The sequence below is a fragment of the Aegilops tauschii genome, chromosome 4 (assembly GCF_002575655.3).
Source record: "Aegilops tauschii subsp. strangulata cultivar AL8/78 chromosome 4, Aet v6.0, whole genome shotgun sequence".
Classification (NCBI taxonomy): domain Eukaryota; kingdom Viridiplantae; phylum Streptophyta; class Magnoliopsida; order Poales; family Poaceae; genus Aegilops; species Aegilops tauschii.
This window is the reverse complement of record NC_053038.3, coordinates 482,209,616-482,228,749: the sequence shown is the minus strand read 5'-3', so window position 1 is coordinate 482,228,749 and position 19,134 is coordinate 482,209,616. Positions and strand designations below refer to the sequence as shown.

Genomic DNA, 19,134 nt, shown 5'->3' with positions numbered 1-19,134 from the left:
GGCTATAAGTTCTCTGCCACACACTTCTGGCCTTACTAAGTTGACACGTCCCCTAAAAAACAGAGTTGACGCGTATGCAAGGCTTTGTCAACTTATAGTCAACACACGGTTCTAGCAGCAGTGGCCGTTGGATGTCCATCCAACGGATGCCGTGCTTCTTCTTCAATCTCGGATATTCTAGCTTCACCCGCCCAAAAAATGATTCCTCCCCCTGACATCTGGGGCGCACCATTTCGAAAGCTGACCTGTGGGCCTACTAAGCTGATCTGCATGCATTCAAAAAAAAGTTGACGTACCAAGGGTTTTGTCAACTTAGTCAATATAAATGATTCTAGCTGCAGTGACCGTACGATGTCCATCCAACGGCCGTCGTGCTTCTTCAACCTCTGGTCTTCTTGCTCCAGCCGCCCAAAGCAGCGCCGGTCGTGCCGCCTGCTCCTGCCTCCCGTGGCCGGCTGTGCTGTCGCGGAGGCCTCACCGCCCCCTACTACTCCCACCGCTGGCCAGGCCATCCCTCCACTCACCCACACCCCCTGTTATTCTGCGACGATGGCATCCTCACACCGCAGCCGAAGCAGTGAACGCTCGTACTCCTCTCCGCGTGGGCATCCACTGCCGCGTCTTGCCTGGCTCCGCGTCGTCCCCTTCCTAGGCCTCGCCGTCGTCCACCGCCGTGGTGCTCTCGGCGCGGCGTGGTCAATGTGGTCAACGACCGACTTCCATCGGAAGAGTACTGTACGTGGAGAGGCTGACAGCTAGGTCCACGGCGGCCGCAAGGAAGTGCCTCCTTATTACGCGGAAAATAATTATTCCTCCACCTGACAGCGGGGACCCACCGGACGGGCCACCAGTAATTTTTTGCGAAAAAAATTGTTTCCCTTGACTGCTGGGACCCACCGGACGGGCCACCGTATTTCGCGAAAAAAGCGTTCCCCCCGCTGTCAGCTCGGACCCACCGGAAGTGCCTCCTTATTATGCACAAAAAAATAAATACTCCCCCGGCTAGCTGGGACCCACCTTGGTGGGAGGCTGACTTGTGGGCCTACTAAGTTGACGGGGACGAAGGGCTTTGTCAACTTAGTCAATATGAACGATTCTAGCTCCAGTGACCGTACGATGTCCATCCAACGGCCGTAGTGCTTCTTCAACCTCTGGTCTTCTTGCTCCAGCCGCCCAAAGCAGCGCCGGTCGTGCCGCATGCTCCTGCCTCCCATGGCCGGCTGTGCTGCTGCAGAGGCCTCACCGTCCCCTACTATTCCCACCGCTGGTCAGGCCCTGTGGTGATGGCAGCCTCACACCGCAGCCGAACCAGTGAACCCTCGTACTCCTCTCCGCGTGGGCTTCCACTGCCGCGTCTTCCCCGGCTCCGCGTCTTCCCCTTCCTAGGCCTCGCCGTCGTCCACCGCTGTGGTGCTCTCCGCGCGGCGTGGTCAACGTGGTCAAGGAACGACTTCCATCGGAAGAGTACTGTACGTGGAGAGACTGACAGCTGGGTCCACGGCCACAGCCCGATTTTTTTGTGATTTGCCAAGTAAGTCGCTTTGTTAGGCCTGTTGGGCTGCAAATCTTTCAAGACGAGGAGAGCTTTCATTCGGCTGGCCGAGAAAATGGTCCATCAGTAATGACAAATGGGATGTACATTTTTAAAACACATCAAACCGGCAATTAGTTTCAAATATCTTTTTTTCATTTCAAGATTTTAAATTACATTAATTTTTATGCGTGGAGAATTTGTTGGATTTTATATTGATATACATTTATTTTTAAAATCAGTTTGAATGTGAGTCGAAATTTCGGGATTAAAAACAGTTCAGACCACACCGAAATATGCAAAATTTCGTATAATTTTTTAACTTTGGCCACAATATGGGCTGTAATTTTAACAAAAAGAATATGGGCTTCAAAAAAAACCTTGAGAATTAGCAAATGGGCTGTAAATTATTAGAAATAACGGCAGATGGACTGTATGCTGTTTTCCACATATTTGAGGCTTTCCTAAAAAAAGGTTGACGCACAAGCACTGAATGTTGGATGTCCATCCAACGGCCGTCGTGCTTCTTCAATCTTTGCTCTTCCTGCTCCAGCCGCTCAAACAAGCGCCGGCGGGACTGCCTCCTCCCTCCTCCCCGCGGCCAGCTGTGCTGCCGCGCAGGCCTCACCGCCCCACCGTACTCCCATCGCTGGCCTAGCCATCCCTCTACTCACCCACACCTGTTGTTATTCTCCGGCGACGGCAGACGAACCAGTAAACCCTCGTACAGTCATACTCCCCTCCGCGTGGGAAACAACTACCGAGTCTTCCCTGCCTCCGTGTCGTCCCCTTCCTAGGCCTCGCCATCGTCCACCGCCGTGGTGCTCTCGGCGCGGCGTGGTCAATGTGGTCAACGACCGACTTCCATCGGAAGAGTACTGTGCGTGGAGGCGCTGACAGCTGGGTCCACGCGCAGCAAGGAAGTGCCTCCTTATTACGCGCAAAATAATTATTCCTCCACCTGACAGCGAGGACCCACCGGACGGGCCACCGTATTTCACAAAAAAACGTTTCCCCCCTGACTGCTGGGACCCACCAGCTACACCTTCGCACGCAAGTAAGTGCGTCTGGGCAAAAAAAACAAAACGATTCGCCCCCCTGATTGCTGGGACCCACCAGCTACATCTTCGCACGCAAGGAAGTGCCTGACAGTCGGGACCCACCTGGTCGAAGCGTACGTAGCGTTGTCATTCTGGTCGCGAACGTGTACGTACATATATACTGGTGGATGTAGTGGCGCGCACGTGTCGTAGTAGAGGCGCGTACGTGTCGTAGTAGAGGCGCGCACGTAGCATGTACACGTACGTATAGCGGCCAGGGTGCAAGAAAAAAAATACGGCCACGTATGTGTACATACGGGCGGGGTCTCGAACGCCTACTCACGCATACGTACGGCCAGGGCTCGTGTACATGGCTGGGTCGGAACGGAGAAACAGCGTCGTCGTCGTGTTCATGGGGAGGCAACGTAATGCGTCGTGTTCACGGGGAGGCAACGGAACGCGTGGGAGCCAACCGGCTGGGTCGGAACGGAATGCGTGGTCGTGTTCATCGGGAGGGCTTGGAAGGAACAGGCGATGGAAACGAGGCCTGGCGTACAGCAGAACGGAGGAAACGGCCTTGTGTTCGACCGGCCACGTTCGAAACGGGATCCTGTTCATCGGGAGGGGTCTGGCGTACCGCAAAACGGATGAAACGGACCTCCTACGGTCGAAACGGGGGTCCTGTTGATCGGGAGGGGTGTGGCGTACCGCAAAACGGACGAAACGGACCTCCTACGGTCGAAACGGAGGTCCTGTTGATCGGGAGGGTGTGGCGTACCGCAAAACGGACGAAACGGACCTCCTACGATCGAAACGGGGGTCCTGTTCATCGGGAGGGGTGTGGCGTACCGCAAAACGGGACTCCATGGGATACTGTTCATCTCCACCGTCGACCTCCTCCAGCCTCCACGGGCTACCGTCGACCTCCTCCAGCCTCCACGGGCTCCTGTTCATCCAGCCTCCACCGCGCGCTACTCCACCGGCTACTGTTCAACCACCCCTCCACGGGCACCCCTCCACCGTCTACTGTTCATCCAGCCCTCCACAGCACGGGGTCCTGTTCAACCACCCCTCCACGGGCACCCCTCCACCGTCTACTGTTCATCCAGCCCTCCACCACGCCACGGGGTCATGTTCATCCAGAGGCAACGCCACCGCTCACTGTTCATCCAACCCCCCCCCCCCCGCAACGCTCACTGTTCATCCCAGAGGCAGCATCGATCGGCTTCAGTTAGCAGCAGTAGCGAAGGAATCGCTCGATCGGGTTCAGTTAACAGCCATCGATCGATCGCTCGGGTTCAGTAACGCGTAGCCTGCAGTGCAATCGCTCGGGTTCAGTTAGAGCCCAACGCCTCACTCGGGTTCAGTTAGAGCCAACGCCTCGCACACACGCGCGTACGTGTACGAGAGAAACGCGCATCGCTCGGCCCCCAACCTCCCACCGTAATCGGGAACTCCCCGAAATTTTCCCCGCCCTCGCTTCTACCACGGTTTTTTCCGTCATGGACGGCCCAAAGAATGTCATGCAGCTGCGTCTCCGGCCCGCCCAGGACGAAAAGCCCATTTTCTGTCATGATTTTTTGTCATAGAAGTAGGAGCCCACCACATCTATGATGATACCGGGGAGTTCCCGGTTACGGTGGGAGGTCGGGGCCGAGAGAAACGCGCATCGCTCGGCCCCCGACCTCCCACCGTAACCGGGAACTCCCCGAAATTTTCCTCACCCTCGCTTCTACCATGGTTTTTTCCGTCATGGACGGCCCAAAGAATGTCATGCAGCTGCGTCTCCGGCCCGCCCAGGACGAAAAGCCCATTTTCTGTCATGATTTTTTGTCATAGAAGTAGGAGCCCACCACATCTATGATGATACCGGGTTTTGTCACAATTATCGTCATAGAAGTGTCATATGTATGACAGGAAAAAAATCCGTTCGGCCCAAAATGTCACGGATGTGTCTTTTTTTGTAGTGCCTTCCGAAGAAGATTCTGGATGTCCATTTTCAAGTTTCATCTTTTCTTCGTGAATGGACAGCAATGTCATGACCTCGACGTAGTGAAGTTCTTCATAGTTTGGTCTTTGTTTGATTTCAGCTACTATTGGATCGGAAGTTGCATCACGAGCACTCAGTAGCTTGTTGACCACATCTGTATCGATGATATTAGTCACGCCTCATTGATGAAGTCTTTCAACAGTGTTGGTCAACTGATCAGTGAGCTCCATGGCACTTTCCTTACGAAGACTCCTGAAACCAGCAAACATGGCATGAAGCATTTCAGTGTGAGAATCTGTTCTGGTAACAAATTCTTCATGCACATTTTTTATGGCATCCCAGAGTTGCTTTGCAGTGTCAAGCTTTCGGAACCGAATGAAAATGTCCTTAGAGATACTTTCACAGATGATGCCTTTTGCTTGTGCATTCAACCGCATCATAGCTTTGTCATCAATATTTTGAGCATTAGGGTGTTGAATGGTATATCCATTTTCCACAATCTGCCACAGTTCTACATTGATAGCTTGAAGTCTAATTCTCATTCTTTCTTTCCAGTAAATATAGTCATTTCCATCGAAGATAGGAAATCTTTCAGAGTGCGAGGATCTACCTGCATACGACATACTCATAACTCCAAGGTTGTTAGACCTTTTAATAAACAGAGACAGAGTGTACCCGCTCTGGTACAAATTGTTAGGACCGAGAGTATATCGACCAGAGGGGGTGAATGGGAGATTCAAAAATTCTTTCAATGTTTTGAATAGATCCCAAACACAGCAGCGGAAATAAGGTTCGGCAGAATATAACTTAACTGATCACACTAGAGAGGAACATATCTTTCAAAGAAGGCAGCAATAATCATTCGAGCATAGGTTAACACAGGTTTGACTATGATGATGGTAACGCAATATGCAAACAGGTACAACAACATGAATGAAAACGAGGTATGAATGATGAAGGATAACGCGTGAATGAGCATGGACAAGGTGAAAGAAAACGATATAGGGAAAGCACACCAAAGTAATTAAGAGCGAACAAAATGTATAAAACTGGAAGGACTAGCAAACAAATCAGTCCATGCATGTTTCTGTCAATAATATCCAAAACACAAGAGGGCAAATATTGCACCAACATTATGTTTGCATTTCGTACTCGAACTATGTTAGTTTGCATGCTTTGTACTCAAACTATGTTTAGGTTTGCATGTTTAAAACTTTGAATGTTTGGATCGAGTTTGCAATGATGTAGCTTAGTTTCTATGGTTTGGTGATCTAAACTACTTTTTCAATGCCCTATTTTAGGGCAGTTGTTGGAGATGCTCTTAAGGAGTGCGATACCACTTTGTTCTAGGTTGGCATCCGTCAAGTTATACGGATGGATTCATGTCGTTTTAGACAAGTGAAAGGATCGAAGAGGTCGATTAGAGGGGTGGGGTGTCATACAGGACTACAAATTGTTAGCATAACTTCCTATTTTAGGGGTAATGTATATAAAGTAAGTTCCCTAGATATGCAATTGTGGTGAGAACAACCTGAATGGAAAGCAATCTAATGTACTAGATAAGCAAGAGAAACAAGATATCTAGCAATCACAAGAAGTAAATGTATAGAAATAGATTAACCACACAAGCTGTGGACGAGGATGTATCATGAAGTTCACACTCATGGGGAGTTGATAACTCCATTGAAGAGGTGGAAATACAAAGACCCCAATGCGGAACAATAGATTAGGAAAATAAAAATAAAATCATATGTCACATTTGTTTGGCTGCTTCTAGATACTTCTACTGTAGTCCAGTATTTATTTTCTTTTCTCAACCCTAGCAACAGTTTTCTAGAGTCTTCTAGCTATGAGTAGAATGGCGAATCTTAGTAATGTTTTCGGGAGTGTTCTAGACATAAGTAGAAGTGAGATGTGAAGACTTCCCAAATCCCTATAAATAGAGATCCTCACCTCTAGTTTGTAAACCAGAATATGTACCCCCACTACATATAATAGAACTTTGTCTTCTTATCTAAGATCTTGGACTAGATGTTGTGCTCTAGGAGTTTTGGATTGAACTTATGTTGCCATATTGACCCTATCTCTGCCTCTAGAGCGATATCTAGCGCAACACGTTGAAGTTGTTCCTTCAACACTTGTGTTGTACACATTGTACCAGCGAGGTGGAGTTGCTCCTCCATAGCCTTGTGCTACTTCAGGTGGTATCAGAGCCCTATTGATCCATACTAGTTCTTGTTGCTCTCTTTGAGAGCGAGCTATAACAAGCAATGGAGCAATTGGAGAAGAGGATGGATGTTGCAGAATGACTAATCAAAGAGCTGCATGAAGATCTTAATCAGAGATTAGACTAGCTAGTTGAGATGATGTTAAAGGGTGTTCCCCTACTGCCAATGAAGAATATTCATGTAAAGAAGAAGAAGATATTCAACGACGAAGAAGGGGAGGTAATCTTGGAGGAAGACCACCACAACAACGTGCAGTTCAGTGTACTTCAATAAGGCCAATTTATGTTGAAACTTCTGAAGGTGAAGAATATGATGATGCCCTTGAAGAACCTAATCTATATGCATATCAGAGAGTACCAAACCCCACATATGTAAGGGATACATACAAGGTGAAAGTTGAGATCCCCACTTTTAATGTAAATATTGATATTGAAGGGTGCCTTGATTGGTTATATGAAATGGAGACTTTCTTTGAGGTCATGGAGGTTCCGAAAGATTGTAGAGTTCCTTTGGTCGCGTACAAGCTGGAAGGGGGAGCCGGTGCATGGTGGCATCGTGTTCAAGAAGAACGCATGCTAAGAGGAGAACCATGTGTGAGAACTTGGCGGTAAAAGAAAAGTCTTTTGAAAGGGGGGTTTTTACCCGCTGCCTATGATCAGACCCTATTTATCCAATTCCAAAATTATGCTCAAGGAAATAGGATTGTACTACAACAGCCTGTGCTTTTGCAGGTCATCAAGTATTTTTCTCGCGCCTTTGCGGGGATCATAACGCTTAGTCATTACCTATCCGCTTGCATATAGTTTAATTTGTTCATTGCTATTATCTTACTGTTTTCTCTTTAAATCAAAATAAATAAATAAAATACTAATCCTGTCTTCCGAGATTGATCTCAATGAACTGAAGAAACCTGCGATGGAGGACAAAAGCGACACAAGCCCACGCCATTGGCTATCGACCCTTCCGAAGAGGGAAAAAAGATGACGTGCTATTTTTTTTGGGAAATCTCGCCATCTTTATTAACTCAGAGCAATGTTCATGGGTACAATAGGTAGATCACGTGGTGACCGAACCAGATATGACGACCACTATCTATAGAACTAGCATATTTGGCAAGATTGTGAGCTTCAAAATTAAAATTCCTACACTCAATAATGAAATTACAAGACTGAAATAAACTCTTACGACGTCCTATTTCCGTTATGATCGCTCCATGAGGCCATCCAGGCCCCGAAGATTGTCTTGGATAACACCTTGGCAATATGATGCAACACAAATGTTGTGTAGTCCAGGATCTTCGGCAAGTGACAGAGCTTCCCGGCATGCAAATGTTTCAAGTGTAGTAGGATCAACAATACTACTGAAAGCTACCGCCGAGGATCCAAGGTAGCCTCCCGTGCGGTCTCTACAAATTGCAGCCGCTGCTCCTTTGCGTACGCTATATGCTCGAAGCTCCATCAACATTATTTTTCATCATGCCTGTAGGTTGTGGAACCCACTGTTCAGCCGCAAACCAGGCTTTGAGTTCTAATGCTGGCTGGGAGACTGTTTCGCCGGTTGAGCCGCCGCCGCGAGATCATGCGGGCGCAAGTTGATAGAAGCGCCGGTATGGTGAGGACTTTTTTTGAGATACTGATTCATGGATGGATGATGTGCTAGTAATGATTTAAAAACGTCCTGAAAGTTGGACAAAACGTCACGTAAGGATTTTTAACGGCGTGGCGGTCGGTCCGTTCCGGAGCGAAGGGGGGAGCCTGTCGCATTCTCTGCCAGCAGTGGCCGATCCCACGCCCCTGGGTCGATCCGGACCGTCGAATCAAGATAGGCACGAGCACTTCCGGCCGGCAGCGTCCACCTCCACCAGCGCAACGCAGCGCAGGCGGCCGCACCGATTTGACGACTCCTTTTTATTTCGCCCGTTTCCTCCAAACCATCCATCCGTCCGTCCCATTTCTTCCTCCTGCTCCAACCCCCGCCCACCGATCCCCAAGTCGGTACTACTGGCCCGCGTCGCACCGCACCGCACCGCATCGCCGAGACGAGCCGGCGGTGAGGCCGACCCGTCGCCGTGCAGCGCGGGCGGGCAAATGGGAGTTGGGCGGTGATGGGCGCGGCGAGCTCGAGGCTGGAGAAGGCGCTGGGCGAGCAGTTCCCCGAGGGCGAGCGATACTTCGGCCTCGAGAACTTCGGCAACACCTGCTACTGCAACAGCGTCCTCCAGGTACGGACCCCCACCCCAAACCCGAGATCGTCGCGTGCGCGCGGGCGGGCGCCTCGTTTCCTTCGCCCCCAAGCGCGCGCGCGCGCGATTGATTCGTCCTGTTCAATGCGTTCCCCGCGCCGGGAGGGGCGCGGTTTTCCGTCGGATCGCGGGGCCTTGAATTCGATCTTGCGACGTCGGGGTAGATTTGTGTGCGGGGTGGTGAGCGGAGGCCGCGGAGCGAGTGAGGTTCAGAGTCCAGTCAGCGCCCCTTGTATGGAGAAACTCACTCTTGGGGTTGGCCTGATGGATGATGAGATGCTGTTCCTGTTTCGATCATGTGTGTTCCAACTTTGAACCGAGAGGTTGCATTTTTAATGTTGAAATTTTGGCAATGGGGGATTGGGGGGCATTTGCGGATTCCGCATGGACCGATGCGTGAGTTTTGCCCTGTATAATTGACTAATGTTCTCATCACAAACTTTGTGAGAAGGGAGAGGATAATATGTTTTCTCCATTTATATCTGTACTCCTCATGGGATTGGCTAAATTGTTTTGTGATTCTAGTGCAGGCACTTTACTTCTGTGTTCCTTTCCGCGAGCAATTACTGGAGTACTATGCAAACAATAAAAGCGCCAGTGATGGCGAAGAGAACATGTTAACCTGCTTAGCTGACCTTTTCTCTCAGGTACATTGCAGCTGAAAATTGTTTATTCTGCCTCAGTTTCCTTCATTTCCATCTGCTGTGTCATATACAAATCACATGCAAAACATATTATATCTGAACCGCCACTTCATCACGTATCCCCTAAATAACATGGGATTTCCTCTGGTTTATTGAGGGATTCCTCGTCAGAGGCCTATAGTGTGATGCGTAGAGGAAGTCAGCCTTTGGCAGTCTAGTAACCCCCTGGAGTGGTGCTAGTGTCAAATTCAAGAATTTGGACTGTGGAGCAAGCCCAGAAAGAAGTCTTTGTAATTGATAAACCTAGAATTGATTATAACTATAATGCATGTTAAATGGAGAAGATTCACAGGATAGCACTTGCTATTGTCTTGGTTGATCTCTATGGTTTCAGGGTTTGTTTGTGTTTAACTCTGTAGTGAGATGATACATAGGTGCTAGTCAATTGCTTTCGTTGTTTATCTTTTAGTCTGAACATCAATGTTCATTTGGGTAGGGCCTTTTATCTGGAGACCTTATACTAGTTTCAGTTGTATGATTTGATAAAAGTGGCTATGCTGGATCACATTGCAAAATATAATTGTCATGTTCCTCTGTGCACACAGATCAGCAATCAGAAGAAGAAAACAGGCGTTATCGCTCCTAAGCGTTTTATTCAACGACTGAAGAAACAGAATGAGCTTTTCCGCAGCTATATGCATCAGGTAATACATTACGTGATGATGACACGTTTACTAGTGTGTTATGTCGTCTTAATCATCCCAATTGACCATGACTGCTATACTGTTCTGTTTTACAGGATGCTCATGAATTTCTGAATTTTTTGTTGAATGAGCTAGTTGACATTCTCGAGAAAGAATGTAAAGCCAATAAAGAAACTCCTCAAAATTCATCTTCAAATAAGAGTTCTAATGGCCCTATTAATGGTCAGCCCAATGGTAGTCATAAAGAACCAGAGACTACATGGGTCCACAAATGCTTCCAGGTGAGTTTTCATCCATTTCTGCCTATATCGTTTGTGTATGAATCATGCTCTTATTGCAGTCTGGGAGATGTGCCTCATAGTATTTTATTTCTTTAGGGAATATTGACTAATCAAACAAAATGTCTGAGATGTGAAACCGTCACTGATAGAGATGAAACATTTCTTGACTTGAGCCTGGATATAGAACAAAATAGTTCAATCACCAGCTGTCTTAAAAACTTCAGCTCAACAGAAACTTTGAACGCCGAGGATAAGTTCTTCTGTGACAAATGCTGCAGGTATGTTATTCCATTTCTTTTGATTGCCTGTTGTTTCCTCATGTGATATCTGGTATCTCCATTTCCTCGTGGTCCACATCACGATTCGGTAGAGTAGCATAAGAGCTTGTGGAAATGTTGTTACTTATTACCTCTGCCTACTTGCTTGACTTATGTGCTTTAAGTTCATTCATTGACTATGCACTAGCATATCAAACTTCCAAATTCAGTTATTTGGCAAAAATTGTTTATGTCACAGGCATTCATTTTCATTTCAGCTATCACAATTTGATCTGATATTCAATGTATCAAAATTGTTGCATTGCCTGTCCATTTTTTGTGTGTTTGGATTATCTCTATTTATCTTGGATCTTGATTGAAGTTGTCATTAATTTCAGTTTACAAGAAGCACAGAAAAGAATGAAGATAAAGAAACAGCCAAACATCCTGGTAATCCATCTCAAGCGCTTCAAGTACATCGAGCAGCTTGGCCGCTACAAAAAGCTGACATACCGAGTCGTTTTCCCACTGGAGCTTAAACTCATGAACACAGTCGACAACTCAGACTTGGAATATTCCCTCTTTGCTGTGCTAGTCCACGTCGGAAGTGGGCCAAATCATGGCCACTACATCAGCGTGGTAAAGAGCCACAACCACTGGTTGTTCTTCGACGATGAGACTGTTGAGATGACCGATGAGTCCATGGTACAGACATTCTTCGGCTCAGCACAGGAGTTCAGTGGTAACACCGACAATGGCTACATACTCTTCTACGAAAGCGTCGCTAAAACAAGCTGATGCCTTCCTGCGTATCTCGTGATTAGCAACACAGTTTTTCATTTTGTCACCACACCTACTGCTCCGTGCTATATAGAAGATTCGGTAAATTAGAATAATTAGAATGGCAAGACCATTCAACCTTAGATGCTTTGGTGGAGTCAGTCAGTGCTTAGCAATAAAGAAGCTGTGACGAGTTTTGCGGGTGGGTGCTGTAGCCGCCGAAGCTTGCAGCCTTCTTGCTGTTGTTTTCCGTTGTGGCGCAAGTTTGTATCGATCTGGAATAATGTTTCTTAAGAAGATCTTATCATGTGAAGAGATGCTTGTATCTTGGAAGCCCTCTGGCTTTGAGTAAAATTTTGCTTGAGAGAGCTCCTGCTGATTCTGAAGTCTAAACGATATCTTTCTTATATGTAGCTGCTGTTTGCTAATTCGCGAACAAATCTACTGCCTTCCTTTCTTTGTCATTTGTATTTGTATATACTGTATACTCTGATTTGGGAGCTTGTTCCGATCGTGCTAAGCTCCTGAAAATTGGAGAAGCCAAATTCAGATATGTACAGCCACATACATATGTGGTGTGTGACTGCGTAGCCAATTTTCCAACTTGGTTGCAATGGACCACATGGATACTATAAGTGGTGAGATTTGTTTGGCAAGGTAGCATGAAGCCCAAGGTGAGGAAGCAACAAAGCTGATTCTGCATTTCGTGGGTGTGTCTATCCGTGCAGCTGGACGCCGCTGTTGATCTCGACCGGCTGTTCTCCTCCAGCCACTTAGTTCATCCTAGTTACCACTACAGGCAAGATATTTTGCCCAGAAACCATATGCACGCAAGTGCACAAGCTCAAACTGGAATCCAACAGTTCACCGAAGCGACAACAGTTACGTACAATACACTGGGGAATAGAACATTCTAGCTGATGGCTACTGGATGATTTAGATTTGTCCTTGCACTGGCGACTGGCATAGCAAAGTGAACCGTCCGGCCGCATAGGTTAACGGGAACAGAGGTTCACTTGCTTTCGATAACGCCTGAAGGGTGGTTGTGCTACTGTGGATGATGATGTTTCCGACATGAGATCACTCGGCAAATTAAATGTTTCAAAAGTTTATAATTTTGATTCAGTGTTTAGCAATAAAGAAACTGAACCGTGATGATGTTTGCTGACAAGTTTTAATATAAGAAATCGTCTGTTCATGAGTGTCAGTTGGATATACCCATTAGGAGACGCAATCCAAAATTTAAGCTTCCCTGACATCTTCATATATTGTAGCACCACATAACATAAGGACCTCTGCAGTTTATCTTCAGTTCATTTTTACTTATGTACTAATCGCCTCTCCTATTTCCAGAAAGCATCTGGCACTGTCAGTGCTTTGAATCCAACAATAGCAAACCCTGTGACGTCAGTAGCCCCTAGTCAAAATTTTGTTCCATCTTCTGTTGCCTTTGAGTAACAATCAGGGCCTACCACCTCATTTCAGCCAACCAGTCGTTCAACCAGGTCCCTTAGACCCACTGCAAGCTTCTGCAGCTAGAGAACAGGGCAAAGTTGCACAGTCTGAGATAGATCCTGACACAAGGAGAAGGTTTCTCATATTACAACATGAGCAGACTCCTACACCACCTCTTCGAGCAATACCACATGGAAATTGGTTCCTTGTGGAGAATGGCATGCACTCAAATAGTCTGAACAGGGGTTCAGCAGGATTCTCTTTAGAATCTGATACCACCAAGTAACCACCACAGCCATCTTTTTCTTTTTGACAGCAAATAGACTTTATTCCTCGTATGATGGTCATGTCTTTTACAAGTAAATGAGAAACAAAGTCAAGCATAACATCATCCCAAGAACCCCGAAGATCTAGCACTAAAAGAATGCTTGGCTAGCTCATCTGCCACCTGATTAGCTTCCCGGAAACAATGTTTAAATGATATTTTGGCAAAGTCCATTGACAACTGCTTGCATTCAGAAACCAATGCAATAGTGGGGATGGGGATAACAATCCTATGTCCTCTGGCCCAACATCCATCTTTCTACATTATTTTTGTTATTTTACGACCATGTAGAAATATTTTCAGCATAAAATATCAGGCCTCTTGATCAGATCCCCTCCATGGAGAAATACCAGCAACTAAGACGACAATTACCATGATATGGACAAAAAGAAGGAAAAGACTAGCATTGTAAGCTTAGTGCCAAATATTTTCCATAGAAAGTGTAACATCACAACAGGCAATCGCATAAAAACATCGATGGGCATCACCGGACAAGCTGCAACTTGAATAATTTAAGCATATGCATTGATCGCAAGCAGTGCAGCTCATATGGCGCATATTAACATTGTACCTAATGCAAAAGTGGTCCCAACGATCAAAATCAGCAAGAAAAAAATAAATGACCCCCAACTGAGCTATCTTCTATGTGTCATAGGATCGCTATTCCTTACATAGTGGGAGGGGATTTTAATATTTTGCGTCATAGTGGGGAGAAAAACAAGAAAACCCCACTGTCCCATTTCTCTGATGTTTTCAACTCTGTTATTCATTTTCTGGGGTTGAGAGAGATTATCATGTCAGGAGGCCTTTACACATGGTCGAACAAGCAAGAGCACCCTACTTTGGAAAAGTTGGATAGGGTCCTAATGTCCTCGGACTGGGAGGACCTTTTTCCTTTGGTATCAGTACATAAAATGGTTAAAGAGATCTCCGATCACAACCCTTTGCTTCTAGATGGGGGGGGGGGGGGGTTGCTTCTTCTAGAACCCCTGGAAATAGATGCTTTAAGTTTGATAATGCCTGGTTGAATAACCCAGAATTTCTCCCTCTGATGGCTGAAATCTGGTCCCAACCTGTTTATACTAATGATCCCATTGATGTATTAAACATCAAGCTGAAGAGAATTAAGAAATTTTTCAAAGGTTGGGGTTCCAATATATTTGGTCAGAATAAGATCAGGAAAAATCTTATTAAGCTCGAGCTACAAGAGCTAGAAAAACTTGAGGAAGAGAATGATCTTTGTGGGGAGGCTTACACTAGGAAGTTGGACATACTAGTAGAACTTAATAACATGTATGTTGAGGAAGAGACCCATTGGCATCAGTTTTCTAATGGGAGATGGCTCCTGAAAGGTGATAATAACACAGACTTTTTTCATAAAGTGGCTAATGGGCGACGTAGAAAACATTCTATGATCTCGCTGGAGTGTGGGGGGGTGATTGTAGAAGGGACTAAAAATCTACTATCCCATGCTACTGCGTATTACAGAGACCTATTTGGACCAGCCCCTGGTAATACTTGTAAGATTGATGCCTCCCTTTGGTCCCAGGATGAAAACATCACGCCTGAAGATAATGAGTATCTGACACGTCCTTTTTCACTTGAGGAAATTAAAACTGCGTTGTTTGAGATGAAAACTAACCGCGCTCCTGGACCGGACAACATACCGGTGGAGTTCTATCAACATTGTTGGGATGTTGTGAGCCCTGAACTGTTCAATCTTTTTGAATGGTTTTACGAGGGCAACTTGGATGTTCAACGCTTGAATTATGGGGTCATCACGCTGCTGCCTAAATCAGCTGATGCTAAAACAATCCAATAATATAGACCCATTTGTTTGCTGCTGTGTCCCTATAAACTGATCACTAAAGCCATGGATCTTAGGGCCGCGAAGTTTGCTAATAAATTGTTTAGTATTCAACAGAATGCATTTATTAAGGGGAGACATATTGTGGACGGAATACTATCCTTGCATGAGGTGATGCATTATACTCATGTGAAAAAAGAAGTGGGAGTGATATTTAAGATCGATTTTGAGAAAGCCTATGACAAAGTGAATTGGGAATTCCTACTTGATTGTCATGTTAAACGTGGCTTTAACGCAAAGTGGTGTGGATGGGTGTCGCAAATCCTAAGGAATGGCACGGTAAGTGTCAAGATTAATGACGAGACAGGTCCTTATATTCAGATTGCTAAAGGGGTGCGACAAGGCGACCCACACTCTCTGTTCCTGTTCAATCTTGCAGCAGATTGCTTGACTAAAATGGTTATTGCAGCCCAGAAAAATAATCTCATCAAAGGGCTGGCTTCTGGACTGACCGAGGAAGGGGTGGGCATCCTACAATACGCTGACGATACTGTCTTGTGTTTTGAACATGATATTGAAAAAGCTGTCAATATTAAGCTGGTGCTTTATCTCTTTGAGCTCATGTCGGGGTTGAAAATCAACTATGATAAAAGTGAAGTATTTGTTATCGGAGGAGATAATGAAACGGACAGGATCTATGCAGAGATGTTTGGCTGTCGAGTGGGTACCTTACCCATGAGATACTTGGGAGTGCCAGTTACATATTCCGCTCTTAAAAATATTGAGTTGGACTTCCTGGATGGTAAATTGATCAAAAATTGGATGCGTGGGTAGCATATGCAGCTTCATCTGGAGCTAGGCTTACCCTGCTAGGTTCTAGTCTGGATGGTATTCCATCGTATCTGATGTCCATGTTACTTTTCAACAAAACCTTTGTTGAAAAAATTAATAAACACTGCAGATGTTTCTTTTGGAGGAAAAAGAATAAGAAGCGAGCTTATCATATGGTCAAATGGACTAGGGTTTGTCGGTCTAAAAGAATCGGTGGCCTGGGTTTGAAAGATATCCACAGGCAGAACATTAGTCTCCTTGTGAAATGGTGGTGGAAGTTAGAAACTGGTGATGGGTTATGGCAACGTATTGTTCGAGCGAAGTATTTCAGAAATAAAACCGTTGCGAATATTCGCAGTCGTTTTTCTGACTCCCCTTGCTGGAAATCTATCATGAAGGTCAAAGAGGTTTATATGGCTGGGAGGAAAGTCAACATTAATAAAGGAAATTTGGCCAGGTTTTGGCATGACCCGTGGATTGATAACTGCATACTGCGGGATCGGTTCCCTGTCCTGTACGACATCTGTCAAAACCAAGAGTGCACCATTGCATCCTTCGTGGCCAATAACTACGAGCTTGCTTTTAGATGTAGGTTGTTTGGTGAATTAGAGGAGCAATGGTCCTGGGTGGTGTGCGAGGCTAAGAAGAAGGTTGTGAATGAAAACTCAGATACTATCTCCTGGTCTCTGAATAGTAGGGGCAAATTTACTACTAAATCGGTCTATGAGTGGCTGGAGAGAGATTTATCTGGACCTAGTTATAAAATGATATGGAAAGCTACGATCCCCTTGAAAATAATTTTTTTCCTATGGCAACTGTTTCAAAATGCTGTGCCTATGCGCGATAACATGCGGCGTAGAAATTGGCCAGGAAATCCTGTGTGCTCCTTCTGCACAAATGTGGAAACTGCTAATCACCTCTTTTTTACCTGTCCTCTCGCCCGTACGGTTTGGGGCGTATTGGGGTTGACAGCAGGAGCCTCTTGTGCCCCCGGATCTATTTGGCAAAGTTTAGCTTGGTTGTATAAATTCTTTCCAAGTGGAAAGAGGTTTTATATGATGATTATTGCAGCCGTGTGCTGGGGGGTGTGGTGTCTTCGTAACAAAACTACTTTTGACAATTATAATGCTCGCACTCCTCTGGAGGCTGTCTTCACCGCTTGTTCTTTTATGTTATATTGGGCAGGGTTGCTGAAGGAGGATGACAAGACAAGATTTCAGGCTGGTGTGAAGAGACTTGCTCAGGTGGCGGCTGCTCTGGCGGACAGGCCATATACGCACGGCAGGCGGCTCCTGGGAGACGGGGATGGTATTCAGATTGGCTAGTCTGCTCAGTGCTCGCTGTAGCTTAGGTCCTATATCCACTGGGGTCTGATGCCCGCTGGACCGGTCTTTTGGTGTTGTTGGTTCTGTCCGCTGCAGTTTTATCCTCTAGACAGTTTCGTCTGTGTCGTGTGGTGGTTGTAGTGTCGTCAGGTTTTCGCCCCACAGCTGATAGTCCGTTTCAGGGTTGTCATGCAGTGGGTTTCCTGGCGATGCACCAACCCGCTACCCCCTTTCAATCTCCTTTGCTTAGTAGTTGTCCTATTTGGCTTGATGCCTAGCTTGCGATCTTCGAACAACGATACCTGACTGATGTATTTCCGTTGATTGCAAAATTAATGAAAAGGGGTGTGAGCCCGGTTGGAAAAAAAAGAAAAAAACTGCATTTGGCCATGTAGCAATAAGAAAGATCAATGCATCACAACCAAATCTGTTTAGTCCAAATGGAGTATGAAAAAACAAACCATTCACTACCAAAACATCAGAAAAGGAGGATGAATGCGACGCTGGTTATGATACACTGAGGTCTGTATGCAAGGTATATAGGGGAACATAACTTGAGAAACCAAGACTTCTGTACTAGCAGTCCCATTTATCAAGTGTTACTCCTTTCACTTTAGCTTTACACACTGATATAATAAAACGCTCCAGAACGAAGTAAACAACAGGAAGGCACACACAACAACTGTAAACTGTAATAAACGGCTTAACATAATTGCATATATAGTAAGATTCAACTGCATTCCATGACCAAAAGGGCAATCACAGGTTAAATGCAAACGGCACCACATCTTATGGAGAATAGCACAGCTAAAGATAAAAGTCTTGTGTTTGAGCTGCCTCCCCAAATTCCATACCTCAAGCTAACTTTTGCATCTAGTGGTAGAGTACTGCAGCAGAATAACATAAAGACAAGAATATAATAGCATCACAAGGAAGCAGGGATGTTTCCGTTCCCACGCCCCCCCCCCCTCTCACAATGTCGTCGGCACTACCTCCCGCTAACGACGCCATCATGCAGACCCTCGCATCGCACCTTGCATCCGATCCGAAGCTCCAACCTCCTCACGCACCTCCCCCTCGTATGTCTCTACTTGTGCCAGCACGTCATACTCGACCAACGACAACACGGGTACGTTACTGCGCGACAGCCTAGTGTCCCATGACACTCCATTGCCGACAGTAACACCGTCGTCCGGCCTCCTCCCACGATCGCGCGGCTCTTCCTCCTCCATTCGTTCCTTTGGTGGCTCAATTTCATCCATTCGTGTTAAGCTCACGACGGTGATTAACTCTTCGGTCTGGCAAGTGTTTCGTGAGATGCTAAATAGGTACAAGAAGAACATTTTCGTTCAATTTTACTTGGTTCGGCTGTGATGTAACATAATGAGCTAGTATGTTCCAAAACCGCCTACATCAATCAATCAAAAAACATCTTGGAACATCGTTTTTTGTTAACCTTAGGGTCCAAATTAGACCAGTTTGAATGTGAGGGGGATATGTATCTATCGAAGCACTTTTACCTTCCTTTTCCATGACATTTGGCGCAAGGCACACATAATAAGATTCACTAACACGAGAGCTCCTAAGTGGCGCTTGCGTGGGCCGGCCCAAAATGCGTTGATTGGAGATGGTGTCCTGGACTAAGGGGTACTCCTCCATGTCGTCTTCCGGCCAAAAGGGCCGGGCCGAGGACC

The 19,134-nt window shown here is 46.2% G+C and overlaps 1 protein-coding gene across 1 annotated transcript; it reads left to right on the top strand.

The window, feature by feature from the left end:
- The first annotated feature begins 8,675 nt into the window (after window positions 1-8,675).
- On the top strand, window positions 8,676-12,076 carry LOC109769769 (ubiquitin carboxyl-terminal hydrolase 3). The gene is made up of 6 exons (XM_020328492.4): window positions 8,676-9,010; window positions 9,562-9,678; window positions 10,281-10,379; window positions 10,475-10,660; window positions 10,757-10,938; window positions 11,316-12,076. Exons 1-6 carry the CDS (start codon window positions 8,894-8,896, stop codon window positions 11,713-11,715), a joined length of 1,101 nt encoding a protein of 366 aa, XP_020184081.1. The 5' UTR covers window positions 8,676-8,893; the 3' UTR covers window positions 11,716-12,076.
- The last annotated feature ends 7,058 nt before the right edge of the window (window positions 12,077-19,134 follow it).